Genomic DNA, 21,244 nt, shown 5'->3' with positions numbered 1-21,244 from the left:
AAGTTCTGTTTCTGTAAGCCCCTGAAGTCAGGTAAGATAGCATCCTGTCACTGGGACCCAACCTGGCTCATTGCCTCACTCCTTTACAGTGATCTTAGCCAGTGAGAATTTGTTAGGTCACTGAACAGGATTGGTAGCACTCTCCACCACAGACCGCAAAAACCAGGTTGAGGGTGGGGGTGAGTGTTCAGTCATGTGCTTCTTTGCACACCTTACGTACACACACAATTCACACTGGTTGCTAGCCTTATTTATTTCCATTTTAAGCATTTTTACCATTAAACTTTGTTCAAAACAACTATCACATTCCAGGAAAGGTTTTAGAGTGATCTCACCATCCTTCTCCCTGTGCACCAAAACTCCCCTCTTCAGATCCTGATCTACTGTTACATATAGTGCTTATATAACATGGAGTTTTAGCTATTTTTGTCCTTTCTCTTTTCAGATGGAGTCATTAGAACAGCTACATGGCTGCAGTACACAGAGAAAGGCAGAAAGAGAAGGGTGGGAGGGGGAGTGCAAAAGAGACACCAACTCAGTGTGTCAGTCACTTGTCTCCCAGTTTGGTCCTTCTCCTCGACTCCTTCCCTCATCTTTCCGCATCTCTTAGGGTGTCTTGCTACAGCTTCTCTCTCCTCCTGGACAGCGATCATCTTCATATCTCTTCATATCTCTGTTTTCTGCTCAACCCCTCTCTCCTCCCCTCGTTGTCATCCTTAACCTTCCTAACCATTCTCCCTGTCTTTCACACACTTTGTTTCTTTTCTCACTCATTTTCGCTCTTCTTTCTCCCTCTCTGTCTGCCTTCTCTTTTTTGGACTCACTGCATTCATTTTTCCCCACTCAGCCCATCTGGTTGTTTACCTTTTGGCAGACTGGAGATGGTCCATAATATGGCTGGGCCTGTTCTTCGCACGTCTGCTATCTTTAGCCCTCGCTCTGCTCCTCAGTTTAACACATTGAGTGAACATATTAGGCCAGAGCCAAGATGCGCCTCATATACAAACGTTTGGCAACACTAATGATCATAATGATGACAAACAAGGCAAGTTGAAGGGAAACTTCTCCTGTTAAGATGAGGTTTTTAGGAAAATGTTTGCATGTGTATTTATTTCAGAGTTTTGTCTGTAGGAGAAGTCTTCCTTTGCGTTTCAGACTCAGCTGTCTTAGGGTGCCTTCTGGGCCTTGAGAGGAGCCTTCTGTGTGCCTGTCTGGAGAGAGGTACTGGGAGTTGGCTGGACCAACATATGGCTCCTTCTGGCACTGCTGAGCCCTAGGCAAGAGCTACAAACAGGTTGTGACAGTGAGGGGCGGGTAGGATTCATGTTGTCCTCCTTTGTGCCCTCTGTAGCCCTGCACAAGCAGGCATCAGGACTGAGTCACTCCTTCAAAGAACATGTGCGTGCCAGTGTGTGCCAGGGTCTGTGGGTAAAGTTTAGGACCCTGCAGGGGGCTGATGATGGGGGGGAGAGAGCGAGAGAGAGCGAGAGAGAGAGAGAGAGAGCGAGAGAGAGAGAGAGAGAGAGAGAGAGAGAGAGAGAGAGAGAGAGAGAGAGAAAATGAAAATCTCTCTATTGTTTTTAAATGCCTTGTTCTCCAGGTGTGCATGCGTGCACACAGAGAGAGAGAGAGAGAATCTGTGTTCATTCTATTCAGTGCAGATGTTAACACTAGTGTGTTATGATACCCAAGCATCACTTTTTCATAAAACACAGAACTTTCTGGAAGGTACTGCATCCAAAAAGAGAAACCTGCCATGTGGGAGCAACTCTTTCCAACAATTTCATGACCTATATAAATCCTGTGCCAAACTGTGTGTGTGTGTGTGTGTGTGTGTGTGTGTGTGTGTGTGTGTGTGTGTGTGTGTGTGTGTGAGGCGGGGAGGGGGGGTGATGTTCTGTTACCACAAAGCAAACTTGTATATCACAGTTTATTTCCCCATAACTCTTAGTTTGCATCTGCAAGCAGCTCAAGAAAAACATTTATGAGAAAAAAAGAAGAAAAAACTATCGGAAAGCTTCTCCCGTTCAAGCCAGCAAAATACTTTGCTCTGCATTCTTAATGTGCTGCACTGATGCCTGGAGGTTTACCATCATTGTTTTATTTGCATCCATAAACTTTTCCTGCATTCATAACTATGCTTTTGCTTGCAGCTGCATGAAAAGAACACTTTCCTCTCTTGCTCTCTCACTCACTTGCTCCCTCCCTCCCTCCTGTGGTCCACCCACACTCCCCTATAGTGTGTGTGCAGTCTGTGTGCTGCATGTTCCTGCTGAAGCATTGTGAAGCAGAGAGCTTCTGCTGACTTGAGCACAGACCTCCAAGCCTTCACAGAGCCTTCATATCCTCTGGTGCTGTTTAATGCCACCACTGTCCAGCACTGCCACCTTTACACTTCATTATAATTTGTTTGATTAAATGCATGCATCATGTTCATGAATCAGTTAACCAGTTTTTAGCACCCTCTCTCTCTCGCTCTCTCTCTCTCTCTCTCTCTGTCTCTCTCTCACACACACACACACACACATATACACACACACACACACACACACACACACACACATATACACACACACACACACACACACACATATACATACACACATACATACATACATACACAAATCTGATTTTTTTTAACAGTGTGAAGGCCTAAGCCTACCTTTGGCACACACATTTTACAGATTTGGCCACTGGCCATTACTCTTGCATCAAGAAAAATTGTAGCGACAGTAGGGGCACAAAGAATGGCAGTCCAGCTGGCAAAAGGATTTGCTAATTATGTCAATAGGCAGGTAGTAGAAACCATCACCTCTGGCTTCATCCTGTGAAGCTCATCAAGACATTATGATGGCACAAATTATTAGTGCACCTTTCCTGAAATATTCAATTTGGCCATCCTCCCTATATCACACAGCACACATGAAATTATATTTGGTCGATGATGCATCGAAATGCAAATTTAAAGACCTGCATAAAAGTCTGAATCAGCAGTAGCATAACTCTGTTCTGTCTGAGCAGATCTGAGCAGACCTAGTCTACTATGACAGACATTATGCAATGCTTACATATGTATGGCAACATGAATGCCCAACCCCACCCCCAAAGCATTTGTTCTCAGAACATACTGACTATAGCTTTAAGTAGTGCAGTCTAAGCATTGCTGTTAGTCACATGCAGCATATCAGATGCTTCCTTTCTGAGCCCTCCTCCAGCTTCCAGAGTGAGATCGGATGCCCACTAGTGCTCGTGTTCATATTGAAAAGCACTGAATGTGCTTAGCGCTTTAGAAGTCAGCAGGGAGCCCTTAACCCAGCTCTCCCAACTCGCATTCCAAGGCAGAAACCTTGTACCATTCAGCCTTCTGTTGTGTCTGACAACTGTAATTTGCAGCAGTAATAATTTGCTCGTTCCTCCAAGTCTTCAAGTTCACTGTTTGAGGGAGGGATTAGCAAAACATCACCACCGTCCTGCTGTGTTTTTATATCAGTAGTAAGATCCCGCCCCACTCTCTAACAGGCATTTTTCTATTCATTTCTCTTTCCCCCTCTCCCCCCCTCCATCTCGTATTTTCCCTGTCTGCAGGCGTCCGCCGGCCCCCTGAAGTCGAGAAGTCCAACCACAGCGTTCACTACACCCTGCTAATAGCATGTGTCCTTGTGGCATTTGTCTTGGGTGCCTTCCTCTCAGGCTTCCTCGTCTCCTGTTACTGCAACCACAATGTCAACAAAACCAAGAGGCTGGCCAAGGACCCAGAGGCCCCCATCCCACATGCCCTCTCCCTGCGCAGCCTGGCCAAGCTCAATGGCCTCCTGGAGAGCCAGGGCAAGGACGAGAAGTTGGACGTGTCTTCTCCAAAGCTCTACAATGCCTTCTTCCCAAACAGCAAGGATCACCCACCCCGCAGGAGCGCCCACCATGGAGTTATGTCTGAGCTGATCCACCCCCACCACCACCACCACTCATCGGAGCTTTCAGGCCTGCCTACACCTGACTCAACCCCAGAGCTACCGATCAAGAGCATGAAGGCCTTCAAGAACCAGTGGGAGAAGAACCAGAACTGCAACAATGCTAAAGAGCCGAAGTGTCCCAACATGGCCGGGTCCAGGCCCAGCTCGGCTGTCCACCAGCAAATGTTCCCCTTCTCCCATGGGTTGGCCAGCCGGCAGCCGCTAGGCGGCTCCATGCACCTGGACGAGCGAAAGGTCCACAACACTGAGCGCATGCCCGCCCCGCCGCCACACTGCTACCCGCACAAGATCGTGGACGTGACCTCGCTGGACGAGCTCCTGAAGCACATCCACGAGATCAGCGTGGCACCCGGCAAGAGCCCTGCCGTCCTCACCTCCTCCGTGTCGGCCAGTGGGGGGCAGATGGCCTTCGCCAATCGCGTGCAGCCTCACATACCAGAGACGGAGTCAGCGCCCTACTACAGCTCCTCCACGTTGCCGAGAGACAGCCTGACGCGGCGCATGGACGTGCCTCCCGAGGTGCCCCCCCAGCACCAGTCCACGCTGGAGAGGGTGTCCCGCCACCCCTCACAGCGCCAGGCCCTCATGGCCTCCGGGGGAGTGGTGTGCCGGGAGCCTAGCTTCGGCCGCCGTGCCCACCACGCCCCTCCGCTCCTCTCCCGCGTGAACTCGAGTGGCAGCAGCAGTGGAGGGGGCAGTGATGTGCGTCACCAGCTCATCCCCAGCAACTACCTGACACGTCAGCACAGCTACAGCGAGCAGCCCGAGGTTCACCGCGGAGCCATGATCCGCCGGGCCGCCTCGCTCAAGCCTGACGTGCCGCCCAAGCCACTGTTCATCCCCGCCACATCACCCGTCAACCAGGCAGGCAAGTTCAACTACTGACCTCCAGGCAGGCTGCACGCGTGCATTCCCGAGCCTGCAAGCTGGGGCAGCCTGCGCTCGCTCACAGAGCGAGGCCGCTCTGAGGGCTAGCTTACTTCAGTCTGCCTTTGGATGGCTTTCCACTAAATGCTGAGCTGCCACTGACAATTGGATTCGATTGTGGGGGTGTGCCATACTGCATTCGGTGGAAATGGAAGCTGCCCTTTTATAATGGCTGCCAGTGTTGTCAACTTTAAATTTGAACTTTTTCTGTTTTCCTTGTGTCTCATGAATATATTTGTACCATATTGGTATTGCTGAGCTATTTGCTTATAGAAGGCGAGGAACTAGAAGAGAAAGGACAGTGCTCATCTTGTTCTAGGCTGCCACTGTGTTAAATGTGGCTTTTAAGTGTTCTCCTGAACTCTTAATGGTATCCCTAATTCTGAGGCTGGGACCTGGACTAAGACAACAGCTGGACTTGAGCCTTATATGATTGAGATCTCTCTTGCTTTGGCTTAACTGTTCTGTTAATGTGGAGTTGATGAACTGTATTGATCCCAGTTCTAAACGTGTATATATGCATGTGTGTGTGTATATATATGTGTGTTCATATCTACACAGTATATGTATACATATACATACACGGTATATGTATCTTGATGAACAAAACGGATGATCTCCTCTGAAAGTAGCTCTTTGCCTTATCTGGAAAGTAAATCCATTGTGGAAATGCCCATCCTTTTATCCCTTATGCTAAAAATGAAAATCTCTTGGTAAAACACGAGCAATAACCTATCCAGCATTGTTACCATTACTTTTTCAGCAGCACTGCCCACCGTTCAGTGTGATGGAAAGCCTGTTGACCAAAGGCCTTTTCTAGGGAGAGGGCTAGAGTCAAACTGCGCGTACTGGTGTTCTTTAAGCGCTATGGATATGGATGTATGTAAAAGGAATGTAATCAGATGTGCATTAGGCTCATCAGTTTATCCAAAGCAGAATGTTTTTTAAGCTCTCTTAATACATAAACATTTTGGGCCAGTTCATCTAATTAAGTCACGCCCTAGACTAAAAAAAGAGCCTGTCAATGAAGACTACCAAGAGTGAATATTCCTAAACTAGGCTTAAACTAAGTCCTAGGCTAGGCTTAAACTGTGAAAACTGACCCTCTGCGTCACAATGCAAACGTAACTCCCAATCTGAGCTACTCCCATTTTCATCATATTAAAATGCATTGTCATTAATAACATTGTAGCTATTTCGTGTAAATATAGGAACAATAACTAGCCAAATTCTGTTTGTGTAAATTTGTGCCTTATTTAATATGATCCGTGCTATCGGGGTGTGTGGTGAAAAAGAGGGAGAGGAGAGTCAAGGCGCTACCTTTATTGTTTCATTTGTAATTTTTAAAAAAAGAACTTCGGTGTCTGTATGTGTCTCATATTTATATATATATATATATATATATATATATATATATATAAATAAAATATTCTATTGTAGATTTATATTTCTATTTAGACATTTTTAATATTCCCTTACTGTGTGAAGCTATTACATTTGAATCATCTGCGTGATTTTTATGAATAGGTTTCTCCCCCTTTGTTTCAGTCCTTTCTGTATGTGTGCATGTATACTAATGCACTGCACAAAACACTGATCACAAGCAGAGGTGGTGTGAACATTTCATTTAGAGAACTAATGCTTTTTTTTTTTCTAAGTACAATGATCACTACATCCAACCAAAATGAACATTTTAATCAAAATTAGTAAACATCCACTAAACCCAGCATTCAAATGGCTTGGGGCTGGTGTGACAGTGCATTAAGCGTGTGTGTCCTTGTGCATGCACATATATGTGTGCGTGTTCATGCGTACACGTACGGGTGTGTGTGTACATGTGTGTTGTTCTTTGTATTTGTGTGCATGTGTGTGTATGCGTGTATGTGGGCGTGTGTGTGTTATAATCTGTTGGGAGTATCTGTTGGCTGAAGTTCAAACATTGCTCTCTTTCTCAGCTTTGCTCCACTGCTGCACTGTTGGACAGAATGGCTGCATATGGCTCACATCTCAAGGACATCTCCCCCCTCTAGCTTCTTTTATGCTAATGTCTGATTTTGCATTGAATTCTTGGTGCTGCTCTTAAATAGTTTTCCTATGTACAACTGAATTAATCTCCCATGTTAAATGAATTAATATCCCATGTTAGCTGCCTGTTAAGATGTGCTACAGTATGTTGCCCCAAATTAAACCAAATGCAATGTCATAATAAATGGCTCATGTATCATATGCAACATGCACAAGACAGGAGGAAACTGCTGAGTGAAGCCCTGTTAAAACAAGGGCTGTGTATTGAAAAGATGTTTTGTCATTTCGGTAATGTCCAGGCAAGAATGGGGCAGGTCACCCACCTGTAGGTGGGGACTAGTTTCTTTGAATTCCCATAGAGCTAATGAAGGAAAGCATTTGTCTGCGTTACTTGCTCTAACCGCTGAGGGTTTTGTTATTGCACAGTGTAAATAAAGGGGGGCACCATGGAGATGGCCAGAATGCAGGGTTCTTTTCTGACTACTGCTGGGCTTAAGCACCACGGCTCCTCCCCCTCCTGCTTTTCTTGAATACCATTGTATTTTCCTTATAACAGAAATAAATCAGAAGACCTACCAGATGTGTTGTTTTGGTCTGATTGGATAAATTCCTCATTTGTAGATGCTTGTTTGAGAAGTCGTCCTGACACTCCCCCAGTTGTCAGCTGCTGGGTTCAGCTATCAACCTATCAAACATTTCTTTTAGCTAGTGTGGAAATATATGGAGGGCCCCCCATAGGCACAACACAACACAACAGCAACTGTGAAACATTTGATAACATTAAGGCACAGCAAAAACCCATTGAATTAATACACAACAGCATTAATGGAAACAAAACGTAAGTGCACAATTTATTCAAATATCAGTTAGTTCATACTGTTGTGTTGTGGCTCAGTGTTAATGTATTGTTATTAAAGTTTTCTGTGTTGTAAGCCCCTCCTACACACACAAATGCAACATTTTAAAAAAAAAAAGTAGTTTCTGATAATGTTTGATGTATTTGTATTACCTCCCTAATGTTTTGTCATCCTGTTTGCTTCAGATTCACAGTTGTTGTTTTAGCTCTGTGGGTACCATAAAATGTGTCAGCATACATGTTTAAAGAGGAAAAAGGAAGGAACCATCATAATGCAAGCATGTCACTTGCATTGTCTTAAATGACAATGGCCTAAAAATGAGCACTTTCCTTTCTATTCCACATCAGCAGTACTTCTGCACCACCTTTTTTCTTGAGAATAATTCAGACAGAGCTTGCTTCTACACTAAGAGCAGAAATAAGCCACTGTTAGGTCTACCTCAATTCAAAATCAGTCATTTCTATTCTCCTTTAGCTTGCTTGGCACTTTAATATGCACTCTTGTTTGAGATCAGACAAGATTAATTGCTCAGACTGCAAATGTCCTCGTTATTCTGTGCTGTTCTTGGCTCAAGTCTGAAACAGTGGCAAGGAGCAACAGTGATGTGTTATAGTAGTCATTGTCAGTGATGCGTAATTAGATGCTAATGTGGCACGGGAACCTATCACTAAACATCTTACCAAGAGACAGCCCCTTTTAATACCTTTTTTAACATTTATTTACCAGCTTTACTTTAAACTAGCAAAGTATGTGGCTAGTATCTAGATAGCAAATTGACATCCAGCTGGTTTTGTTTCTGATCCTAACATCAGCAAGATATGCTGTAAAATGTCTAGTAGGTACTCAGACATAAACTGGGATTACTTAGATAGAGCCTTTACATGACTGAACACATGTATACATTTTTTATATGAAATGTATATATAGAACAAGACACTGTTAAGGTGATGTGCAGGTTTTTATCATTCTTTTAGACTCTTGTTTGCTACGGGCCTGTCAATTTGATACTTTTCAATGAACTGTCTCAGTGAGTTCCTTCTTATTATCTTTTGTGTATTAAGGTTTCAATTAATTATGCAGTTCCTTTTCTATCCCGGGTCAGTGTCTGTACTGAATTTACCAGCATGATTACAGATTAGTTTACCTAAGGTGAAAACATAACTAAATCACTCATGTTGCCATTGGCGCAACTAGTAACCTATAGTTAATGCCACTAGGTCTAAATTCACACAAGCTCCTGTGTAAAATGATGTGAATGTTATGCATGTATTTTTTTAGACAGTCAGGAAGGGATGGCCAAAGAATCCTCCTAGGAAATACAAACAAGTTAGAGGTCTGCATTCCCATGGTACTCGTGCTACCTCCCTCATAATCAGGCGAAAATGTCAGTGTCATGCGCAGAAGGTGGTTAACCAAGCCAGTGCATTCCAAAACAGGACACCACATACATGTAGGAATAAATAGTCTAAACATGACAATAATGACTTAATAATTAGCATGCATAAATAACACAAAGAGATAACAGCAAAAATATAAAGGAATGATCTAATACTGAATAGTGTTCTACAAAAATCTTTAAAACGGTCAGAAGGCCTCGGATGAAGAAACTTCTATAAAGAAAGGCAAATACACCCTAAATAAACCGACTCAAGGCAGTTCTGACATATGGCAGTCATTTTCACTCGTGACTAATGCAGACGGAAATCAGCTACCATTTGCTTGCTGTGAGAAATGTCAGAAAGCGTTAGTGTAGGCCCACAAATAGGGTTGCGTACCACTGGTTTAAAGTGTCGTGTGCTCTGTTCAAAATGGGTAAATAAGGCTGTCATTTACCCCCACGTTGACTAAAGTGACGAATGATTTAAAGAAGGAAACAAGAAAATTGCTGAAAAAAAAATTATTGAATTCGTATTCTAGGACATATGATCATTTAATCATTTGTCCCTGGTCCTTGCTTTTTCAGAATATAGGCTACATATTTATTTGTAATTATCTGGTTAATTTAGCCAACTGCATCGTTTTAATATGTATGTGTATGTTTATAGAGGCCATTTACTTTTATATGGACATTTTATGTTGTCTGTAGCAATAGCCTACCGTAATAAATGTTCTGTATTTTTAATTTTTTTTATTTTTCTATTTGTGTTTATTAAGAATAAACAGCCTGTGCTTAACAATAAAATTAAGTTGGACTAATGTCTACTAGATATGAGATTTCAGGATAAAATAATTTATTTGTGAATAGAATATGTCAAATATTGGATGTCATTTACTCTCGTAAGGGGCTGCGGGCAGGAGCGTTGTGGGCGGCAGCCTGACAAATGTTGCCAATTTTTGAAGCGGATTAATAAATCAGTCCCACGCAAACCTATAAAACAAGTAAACTACGACTAGGCACAAACACGACCCTCATCAGTGCTTTCAAGGTTAATTGTCTCCCATCTGAACACCAAAAAAGCAGAAAATGGCGAGATTAATCGGGCCGTTGCAGTGGTCGATGAATTCCAATTTGAATAGAGCATTAATAAGACGCATCGGCTTGCCTTTATCTGTCACCCTTCATCATTAAACCATCATTAGACCCCGCTCTGCCTTCCTTGGACGCTGTGCAGTTCACTGCAGAGGCAATGGTGGATCTGATGTAAGGAGGAGTGACTAATGATACGGAATGGTATGTACCGGCAGGACTGAAGATCTTAGTCATCCGGGTATTTTGTTGCTGCAGCGATTCAAAATAGAATTGGTCCTTACTGTATAAGGATGTTTTTGTGACAGCAAAATGTTTTAAATGGCGAAATTAAGGCGATGGGTATGTATAATTACACATCAATACTCTAAACCACAAAGCTATTGCTGAAGGCCAGAGACGTGGCATCCATTCATGCATCTGTAAAAACACCTTGTCTAACCAAAATAGAAGCAATGAGATTAGTTTGTTAGAGCCCTCAGTGCATCTTCACATGAGCATTCCAATTAACCTGAAAAAAAAAACCCAAATAATTTACTTCCTTGAAAACCTGAATTTAAATTACACAAAATGCAAAGGACATTGCAGTCATTTTGGGGTATACTTTAATTATAGAAACAGTTAGTCAAACATGATTGTGTGTGTGTGAGAGAGAGAGAGAAAGAGAGAGAGAGAGAGAGAGAGAGAGAGAGAGAGTTTTTTTTTTACCTCCTTCCAGGTTTTCTCTCATTTCAAATTCTGATGACAATTAATGCACCACCAAGATTCTCCTGTGACTGGCACCCATGATTATGTTCTAATCTTAGAAGCCTAATCCATCTTGCTCCTGACCTCAGGTAGTGCTTTATTTCCCTATCCTACGGCTTCTCTCAGCTCCCATCCTCCGCACCCGCTCCCAGCACTAAGAGAAACTCTTTTGAAACCTGCCTCAGAACGCCTCGCCATACGCATCTTTTCCTGTTGCAGCATCAGTGCCCAGACAGCGGGCATCAGAATGCATTATGTCTGAACTCCCTGAAATTGGGAGCAAGGGAGGAGGACTCCCTGTTCTTCTGCTCAGTGCTGTCAGGCTAAAGAAGGATTTCTGTAGTATGATGTGTTGCCAAGCCGCTACAGTTTCAGAATGATCCAAGTGTCAAAACTCACCCATAGTTTCCTCTGTTCTTCCCCCTTTTCTTCTTTTTTCTTTCCTTTAATGTTTTCACTTCTTTCTTATTGCTTCCACATATTCTAGGTCTGTAAAGTAAAATATTTACATTTAAGGTTGATGTTAATGACCAAATGTAGTCATTAAAACTGGCCAGCTAAGTCCAGCAGGTGGTGCTCTAGTTTTGAGGTAGTGAGTGCTGTACATTTTTCAAAAGTCCTACTGAAAGTTGAAAAGAGGTTGTCACCCCCCCCCCCCCCCCCCAAGTGAATAAAAGAGTGCTTGATGGGGAATGCATTTAAAGGCAATGATACTTATTAGTGTCTTGCTTATTAGATTTTCTAGCTTTGATCATTCTGTGAGTTTTCATTTAAAGGATCAAAATCCTCATTAATCTGAGTCATGCTTTGTCAACATCCTTCTTTCCTCTTCACTTTGAGAATACTGTTTGAGTATCACAAGAAAGAAAGAGAGAGCCTTTAAATGCATATTAGTTCCACCACTGACCTCCTGAAGGCTTTGTTTCAGAACATGTACATGCAATGTCATTGACTTGAAGCACCATTCTTCTATAGCTACCATGCTATCTATCTACACACCGTCCAACCAAGCACTATGAAAAAATGAGCTGACTAAACATGAGGGACAATGAGTTGTTACCAGCAAGATTCATGAGGTGCTCTAAAATGCTAGTTTTTACTTAAGGTCCATTGTAATAATTTTAACTACGTACCTTTGCCCTTGAATTACAAATAGTAAAATGAGTTTATGTACAACATTCTGTCTATTTATGTCCTTAGCAGCACTGCTTCCAAGCTGTGTTTCAGAGTGCTTGTGACAATTATGGAATATAATAATTTTTAAAATATTTTATTGGAGTATAAAATAACTTAAAAATGAACAAAAGTACTACCATTTAGAACCACAAAATAGTTTTAAAATCAATAATAATCTTGGTCATAATGAACACAGCTATCTCTTGTCCCTCAGTGTTGTCAGGATTCAGTACAATTTCACTTGATTTATTTGTTGCAAAATAGCCAATGTATAACTTAACCTTTTCTATGTGACTTTAGTATTGTCATCTGCTATATTGGCTTTTGTAATAGTGATATTGCAGGAGCTGGCAGTATGCAAAGAAGCCCTCTAACGAATCACTTTTTTCTTGTGAGCTACAAGTATTCTGACCTACATTCCAGATTAGAGCACTGTGGGTGTTTTAATGAATCAATGTTGAATAACACAAGGCAACAAACATAAACAATTTTGCTCCAAATAATGAAGGCCAATCTTGAACTAAATAACATCAGAGGTTCAACATAGTGCTATAATATATTGTAAGGCATAGCCCAACTGCAACATAATGAAAATATTCTCTTTCTTTAACTACCATACAGCCTTGCTTAACACATTTTGTTGGTGGGTTCAGGACTGTTGCTGTGTCCACCCAAAGATACTGAACAAATCTTGTCTTGCATTCAAAATAGCCCTCCACTTCATAAAGCCTGTGGTGTTTGTTTACAGTATTCTTTGTCAGCTCAGCCACCGTGACTAGGTGACCTCCCACTGAGTATTGGGATACGTTTAAACACACTATAAACTGTAAGGAAACACATGGCTCCAGTCACAGACTGAGCAACTTGTTCACTCTTTTGCTGTTATTAAAAAAATAACCTTCTACTCTGCTTAGTTATGTGAGCTGCCTCTTTAAAGCAAGCCAACGAGTAATGGACCAAAGAGCGTGAACTGAAGCCAGAAGTATGGAATATGTAGCTCAGTCAATGAAGACTGGCTAGCTGATACGCCTTCTTCATGTGAACAGTCAAGACTAATAAACACTGACATGTCCTTGTTTACCATGGTGGTATGATGGTGGGCTACCAGCTAAACAAGGCCAAAATATCTTTTGTTTTGTTAGTTATTCTCTAACCTAATTTATTTCATAAGGTTGTGTCTGTTAAATATTTACAGCATAGATTATGTTGATTTCAACCTATCGGTATAATTTGGAATACTCTGTAATACACATTTTCACAGATGAAAACCTGGTTCTATAGCAGCCTCCCCAAGCTAAGGCTGCAGAACAGTGGCGTTTTGCCATGGGGACATATCCCAGCTCGAATGAGGTCAGTGGAGAGTTCTGCTATGACAGGCGTGGTGAGCTTGACAAGCACCCCCAGCCTGTGACCCTCCCTGCTCAGGCCTGGTCCAGGGGTGCTGGTTTGATCCAGTTCTTTCTGGTGTGGGGCACGTCTTTAGTCAGCACCCTAAGAGCCAAAGCTGCGCACCTGGCCCTGCCTCTCCCGCCCATGCGGACGTATGCAGATGCTGTCCATTTCGTTCCACTTTGGCAGGCTTCACTGCCTGCATGTCCCAGCCTGTGTGCCGTGCACCTGTCCTTAGCAACGATGACGTAGTCCACCCCTAATTAACAAGACAAGCAGAGCCCAAGCCTACTGAATCCGTGCACAAACAAGCCTGCGTTCATGTTCCCTCTGTCCCTTGTCTAATTAGCCTCCCGAACACAGGCTAACCTTAGACGCCCCGCTTTCCACCAGCATCAGAGTGGCTGGACCCTGCCAGCCTCGGTGGATGTGCATATGGTGGAGGAATCACGGGAAGGCCAAAGGCGTGATTTTGTACACAAAGTTTGAGTCACTCTTACTTTGCAGTTACACTTTTTTCTAATGAGGGTCAGCACCTGAATCATGACAGGGTCATCACTGTTTGTTTATTTCTCTGCCTTCTCCCATGAACGTTTAAGCAGTGAGGTGGGTGTTCCTAACGGAGCTAACGGAATGACAGCTGACCTCCGGGGAGTTTCCAACACGGTGTTTTAGTTGCTGGGAAGATCTGCTGGTCACTAAAGTTTCATGAATGTGTGCATACAAAACTTTTTATTATGATTTTTTTTTTTTCATCCAACATATGTATCACAAAACTAGGATTGGACTCATCTCATGATTTATTTAATTTTGCTGATGTTATCAGTTTCAATCCGACTTTTAGCTTGCGCTGTGATCTGTCCTGACGCAAGTCTCTGGTTCTGTGTTGGATGAAGAGAAAGACCACACTGTTAGCACGCTTTCCTACTGGTTATTTCTGAAGCTGTAACTGAGCAGTTTCTTTTTTCTTTCTGATATTAAAATGTCTAGAAAATTAATGTCTGTCCTTACAGCTGCTTAGATTGTTCACTGTTACAAAGCTAAAATCTTTTTCTGCTCTGGGTTTTGGGACAGCATAAATAATTTAGTTAAATGTGAAAATGTCAGTCTCTGCTTATAAGACTTTGCTGCTGATGCTCATGGTGTGAAGTTCAAAGGTCTTGATTTTTACATGCAAATTTAATTTCATGGTCTTAATAAGATCTACAGAACTCACTTTCAACATTGAAATGAGAACTATTAACCAACATTTGTCACAATGGTGCATGTTTCTGGGATATTATTTTGGAAATTCTATAATAATTTACTAAGTCATGCATGGTTTGCTACTTGTTAATCTTACATGGGACCTTCAAAGACTTTGCATGTATATGTACACAGTACATCCATTTTATGGATATTTAGGTCTTCAGGTCTCTCTTCAAAATAAATAGAAATGTCCCTGGTATTTTTTTTTCAATCTGAATAATAAATAAAGGAACAAAATAAACCAACTCAAACACCTGGAGGAGAGGAACATTGAAGAGTTTCTCCTGCTGCTACTGTCTATGCAACAGTGTGACAGGGCCAAGTCAGACACCTAAAGGAGGACAGGGTCTGGTTCTCAGCGTATGCACACATGCCGCGTTTGGAGCATTGGACGAAAAGCACCCTAACCCTGGTCTGTGCTGCAGCCTGGCGCTTTGTCTCTCAATGCTTTGGCTGCCTCTAAATCTAACAAAAGTGCTTGTAGTGGCAAACTCACCCACACACACAAATACTAATTGTCACCTGCCTGTGCACAACTTCACAATCTATCTTTATGTCATTAGGTATGATAAAGACCAGCTTGGAACTCACTGGGCTCAGACTGCATTAAATCCCTATGATTACTTCTGTCTGAAGCTGGAACGTTATTGTTCTAACGTTCCCCTCCCCACTGCTGCAGACATGACACTTGAGCTTCCTTGACATGTCTCACACTGACATTCAATTAGTCCTCTCACTACAGAACCTCCTGCTACCTAATAGCTCAGAACCCTTCTTTTTCACTGAAATCATTTCTTTTCTTCCATTTAAGGTGCCCATTGCAAAATGGAGCACAGGATAAGTGCAGTTAGGACGAGGAGGTGGAGAGGATAGATTCAGAAAACGCAGCTCTTTCTTTTTGGGCTTTCTTCAAAGAAGTCCTACACCCGATGAATAATAAGAAAAGAGGAAGATCAAAGGAAAGTACGGATCCACATGCAGCAGAGCTGCACTTTAATCCGCGCTTGCCAACACACCTGTTATCTAGCACTTTGATCTCGAAGGACCACTGAGAACCGGAAAATACCAACAAGGCTGTTGACATGAAATGTAAGACAACATTATATAAACCACACAGTAATAACAAATATGTGTCATATTTCTAGTAACTCTTTTTATTCTTTTCAGCCAAGCATAGTACAAACTGTGTCATAATAGTGCACAATGAGATATGATATGATAAGCCACCTCTTCAAATGCTTATTTGTTCACTTTATTTTTGGCATTCTATGTGTCTCTTGCATCACTCAGTGGGTCTCATGACTGATGACTAATCCTGGCAGTATAGAGGATGATAAAGTAGCCTGCCTATAAGACCAACGTTAGTCATTTAATTTATGCTATATTTCTTAGTATTGCTATAAAGAATGTAAGGTAGCATCCAGTAAGAAATATGTTGAATGGGCATGCTGAATATCGAGAAGCGGTATTTCAGTATCACCACAGGAGATGATAAAATGTAATTGTGTCAAAGCGGAAAAGTCACTGAGCCTCTGGTGTAGCTCTGAGGAAAGAGCCTACATCATTTGTAGCTTAAACTATATCCACAAGATACTTGATGCCTTACTTAGTAAATTCTTCCGCATCGTACCTGAATAAGGTAGTAGGTGTGGTAAACTAAATAAAGTGGTCTGTGTCGCCATCTAATGGTCATGTTAATAAAATGTTCAACAAGGGGCTAGGAGGAAAATAGTGTGTTGCTGCCATCCACAGGTGACTTTAGTATCTAGGTGACCAGACGTCCCGTTTTCCTTAGACAGTCCCAGTTTTAGTGACCTATTCTTGGCTGGAGATGTCCCCGCAAATGTCCTCGTTTTTAATTGTTACTTAAAAAACCAAAAATGTCCTAAGAAGGTCCTCAGAAAAACCTGGCAGCAGAGCAGACGTGCAGGCGTCTCACGTTGTGCTTGTTTTTGCCAGCAGAGGGGGTTGGCTGCTGCTATACTAACCACGCTTGCCTAGTTTTAGAGAATACGGCTGCGTAAACTGGACTAGAAAACAGCAAGTGTTAGTCTTTTTAAGGCTTGAATGTTGGCTGCCATGCGATCTTCAAATACTGCATCATTTAAAAAAAACTGCGGCAGTTCTGGAGCTATCCTTATATGACATGACATATGTTGATAGCAGCCATCTCTGTCTCTGTCTCTGTCTCTAGAACTTGGTTGTGTTTAGTCATGGCTTTTTTTCTGAATCCTGAAGGAAATACATTCTTCTAAAAAATATACAAATTAAGTTGGCATATTCCAATCTTATTACTTTTTTTATATTATTAGGTATTTCACATGTAGTATTGTCTCTGTTTTGTTTGTTTGTTTGTTTGTTTGTGGGTTGTTGGGTTTTTTTGCTCATGTTCTCTTCAACTCTTATTCCACCCACACTACCAGGACCACTGAATGGCTGTTCAGATAGTATGTACAGATAGTGTCTGTATGCTCAGTGGTGGATTTGCTCTGTCCTGGGTGTTGTCGTCGTTCCCCTCCCTGCACCAGATTCAGTCCCCCAGGGGGCTGAGGTTCCTGGTTGAGAGAACGCTGTGTGCAACTGGCTGCTGCTTCTCACTGCCGTGTGATGTAAAAGTTGTCTGTTGATTGTAAAGCATTCTTGGGTTCCCTGAAAGGCACTATATAAGTGTAAATTCATTCATTCTTTAATTCTTGTTTATAGTTTTTCTGTAATTGTTTTCTCTGTTTATCACAGTGTGTCTGCTAGTGTGTCAGTCTGGCATTATTTGTTTTGTTTAGTTTTTTTGTTTTTGTTTTTTGCCTTCACTGTATTGTATCTAGCGATTAAATGAATTATATTTGTTGTTATAATGTGTAACAATGCTGCCTCTCCTGTGAGGTCTAGGATTAAATCCCCACTTGTGCAAGTGCTCTATGCTATACCAATAAGAGTCCTTGGGCAAAACTATTAACACTACATTCATCTACCTTTGTAACATCCTTGAAATTGTAAGTTGCTCTGGATAAGCGTGCCTGTCAAATGTGTGAAATGTATTGGTTAAACTGTAATTTGACCGTTTTCTTTAATGTTATATAGTTTACCATAGCTTCATTCACCATGGTAGGATACTGTATGATTTCTGACACAGTTTACAAAGATACTTAGTACCCAATTTTAACAGTGGGCCTTCAACATAGTTCCTTACAGTACAACAGTTCCTAGGGTCAAAATACATGAAACTGGAACTGCCAGTTTTTTATTTCATAGATAAAATCATTGGATATTTCAATGTCATGTAGTTACTCTTAAAACAGGACTATCGTCTTCAGTTAAGAAGCATACAAATATGGCGGTTTTATGCTATAACTTGCATGAAACTGTTCACAAGGAAGAGTTGGCACTTTGGAGAAATACTCAGTTTTACCTTTTCACATTTATTTTAGCTATGAAACAACACATACTGGGTAATTGATTAGGGGCTGATTAGGGGACAATCTCAAACAAACCAGAAGTCTTGCAGTAAGGAAGGATCCTTATCTACTTTAAAACATGTAAGCCTATATATTCCTTATATACATACATTGCATGACATGTTAAATGCATGACATTCCCAGAAAAAGAAAAAAAAAACAAAACCTTATTCTGGCTCCAGTATATTTGATTTGAAATAAAATAGTGAGCATGATCTTAAAGTGCAGAACTATAAGTGGATCAGCTTTAAGTCAAATGTGTTTACATTGATACTGGGTAAATCATATAAGAATTCAATTGTATTTGTCTTACTATGCACAGGCATGCTCAGGTCTGCTTCATTAGCCACTATATTTGTCATATTTGTAAGGCAAGGAGATCCGATTTCCCTAGGAAGAACCCATATATTACCTAATTTTTCGAAGTGATGTTTAGTTGATATAACCTGATTCCGTTAGTATTGCTGACTTAACTCCAAACCAAAGGTTTTGATGTATTAACTGAGGTCTCTAGTGAATAAACACTTGTAAATTACTTATGTCTTACATCATACTAAATACTCTGGTATGAGAAACTGTAGGAAAGACAATGCCAGTAATGGGCTCTGCCTGTGATGCTTATGTTTACATGGTGGTTCACATTTGGGCTCCATTGGGGATGATTACTTTAATTACTTTTAATTACTGTTTTTGAATTATTTGAATCCCCCCACACACACACCTTTTGAGAATTATTAAGCCTTTATGTATCTTTCATGAGGTAGGACATGTAAACAGATAGACTAAATATCAACAAGAAAGAAAAAAAGAAGAGAAATGGCAAAAGTAAAACAGATTATTATTAATAATAATATCAATAATAAGAAAAATAATATCAATAATAATAATAATAATAATAGTAATATACTACATTAATAATACCAGCAGTATATACATTAGATGTTAAATAATACTGTAATGCTGCGATACAATTCAGTGTGTGCACATTTGAGGGTGAGTTTGTGAATATGGATGGAAGTGTTTTGTGATGGTTATGTATAGTGTGGTATGGAATTGGGTATTGGATTTCGGGGTGCCTATTTTTTCACTAGTGTTAAATTGTTGGGGTGATTACTGTTGGAGAAAATTAATGACTGTTGTCCAGATTGAGTTACATTGAGTGGTTCTGTTTTTGACAGAAGCAGATGTTTTGTTTTGTTTTTTCCATAAAATTTTTCCAGTGAGTAATAGTAATGATGTTTTTTTAAATTTCCAGTTCATGAGGATAGATTTCTTGCTAATGGTTAGAGCTGTAAGTAGTGCAGTTGTGGTTCCTTTTGTGGTACTGATTGCTGATGTGTCTTTTAAAATACATGGTTCTTGAGATATGGGGATCATGATGTTTAAGCAGAGTATTAACAGATTGATAATTTCTTTCCAAAATTGTTTCATGGGTGTGCAGTGCCACGTGGCATCTATATGGTATTGTGTGTACAATGTGGGCATATTTCAGAGTTGCTAAATCCCCTTGTAAACATCTTTTCTTCAGCGTAATGTATTCTGTGGATATTTTTTATATTGTAAGATGTAGATTATGGTTTGTGATCATGCAGAAATTATTTTTTGCATATTTGTGTCCAGAGATCGGCATTGGGAGTAATTGACAAGTCTTCTTCTCATTGATTGGTTGGTAAGGTTATTATGCATTTGGTTTAGGTATTATTTTGTATATTTTGATAAGAGTATTTCTGGAGAGGATATGCTGATAAAATCAGAGATTTGGGGTAGATATAATATATTTTCAGCCTGTTTGATTGTGGAAACTTTAGATGATAGAATTCAAGAAATTGATTACTGTCAGTGCTGGAATTCTGGGAACACTGTGAGAGTGATGTCAGAGTGTTCTCATGGAATATATGAAATGTGTGATTCCTTTAGCAATCCATGAAGCAAAATGCATTGATTTCTTTATTTAAGAGGAGATTGGGGTTATTCCACATAGATTCATTCTATGAAAGTGGAGAGTTTGTGATTTTGTGGAATTTCCACCAAGCTGTCAGAGTTTATGCTATTGTTGCAATTTTGAAGCAGGTGTGTTTTTTGAGTGTTTGGCTGATAAATGGTAAGTCTGCTATCTAGATATCTTTACATAATGTTTGTTCAACATTGAGCCATGTGATGACTGTTTGGTTGGGATTTACCCATTGTAGTATGTATTGCAACTGATTGGTAAGATAATAATTGTAGAAATTTGGGCCTTCTAAGCCTCCATAAATCTGTGAATTCTGTAACGTGGTAAGCTTGTTTCTGGGTGGTTTATTTTTCCAGTAGAAATTTCAGATTATTGTATCTAATGACATGGGTTGTAGCAGGTTGAATAGGTATCATTGAGAATAAGTAATAAACTTTGGGCAATTTAGTCATTTTTGTTAGATCAATTCTGTCTATGAGAGATATGGAAATGTTTACCTACCATTGGAGATCCTTTCATGTATTTTGTGAAGAGGGTGGTAATTGAGACTGGATAATTCTGACAGTTGGGGAGAAATTCTGATACCCAGACATGTGATGAATTTAGTATTCAATTGAATAGATGGTGTCTGAATAGGTGTTTTTAAATATATACTTATATACTTATTTATTGGTTTGACATTGGATTTGGACCATCTGATTAAACTGAAATTTTGGAGTAATTTTCAATAGTTTCAATAATTTATTTTATCAAGTGAGATGGATATCATCTGCATATAAACTAATTTTATGATGGGTGTTTAATTAATTTCATTGATATTTTCATTCTGATGTGCTGCTGCGACTAATGGTTCTATGAATGTGGCAAATAAATGAGAGAGGGCATCCTTGCCCAGTGCCTTTGTGAAGTTTGAAACGTTGTGATATCATGACATTAGTGGTTATAGTTGCCATGGATGTTGTATAAGATATTAATCTACCGTATAAACGATTCTCAGAATCCCCATCTACGTAGTATTGGGAATAAAAATGTCC

General features: G+C 40.8%; 1 protein-coding gene across 10 annotated transcripts in view; it reads left to right on the top strand.

Moving 5' to 3' along the window:
• sema6cb (semaphorin 6Cb) overlaps positions 1-7,501 on the top strand; it is a 97,834-nt gene extending 90,333 nt beyond the window's left edge. For 9 of the 10 annotated variants that reach the window (XM_027006712.3, XM_035530525.2, XM_081695826.1 and 6 more), the window contains one exon: positions 3,586-7,501. In XM_027006712.3, coding sequence (XP_026862513.2) covers positions 3,586-4,856 — 1,271 coding nt within the window. In that variant the 3' untranslated portion in view covers positions 4,857-7,501. Of the gene's footprint in view, positions 1-1,155; positions 1,278-3,585 lie in introns of all 10 variants that reach the window. The other variant, XM_081695827.1, reaches the window with a different exon arrangement.
• Positions 7,502-21,244: the final 13,743 nt, after the last annotated feature.

This window comes from Electrophorus electricus, chromosome 14 (assembly GCF_041902795.1).
Source record: "Electrophorus electricus isolate QZ-2024a chromosome 14, ASM4190279v1, whole genome shotgun sequence".
Classification (NCBI taxonomy): domain Eukaryota; kingdom Metazoa; phylum Chordata; class Actinopteri; order Gymnotiformes; family Gymnotidae; genus Electrophorus; species Electrophorus electricus.
Note: the sequence above shows the minus strand (reverse complement) of the source record. Positions and strands in the feature narration are given on the sequence as shown.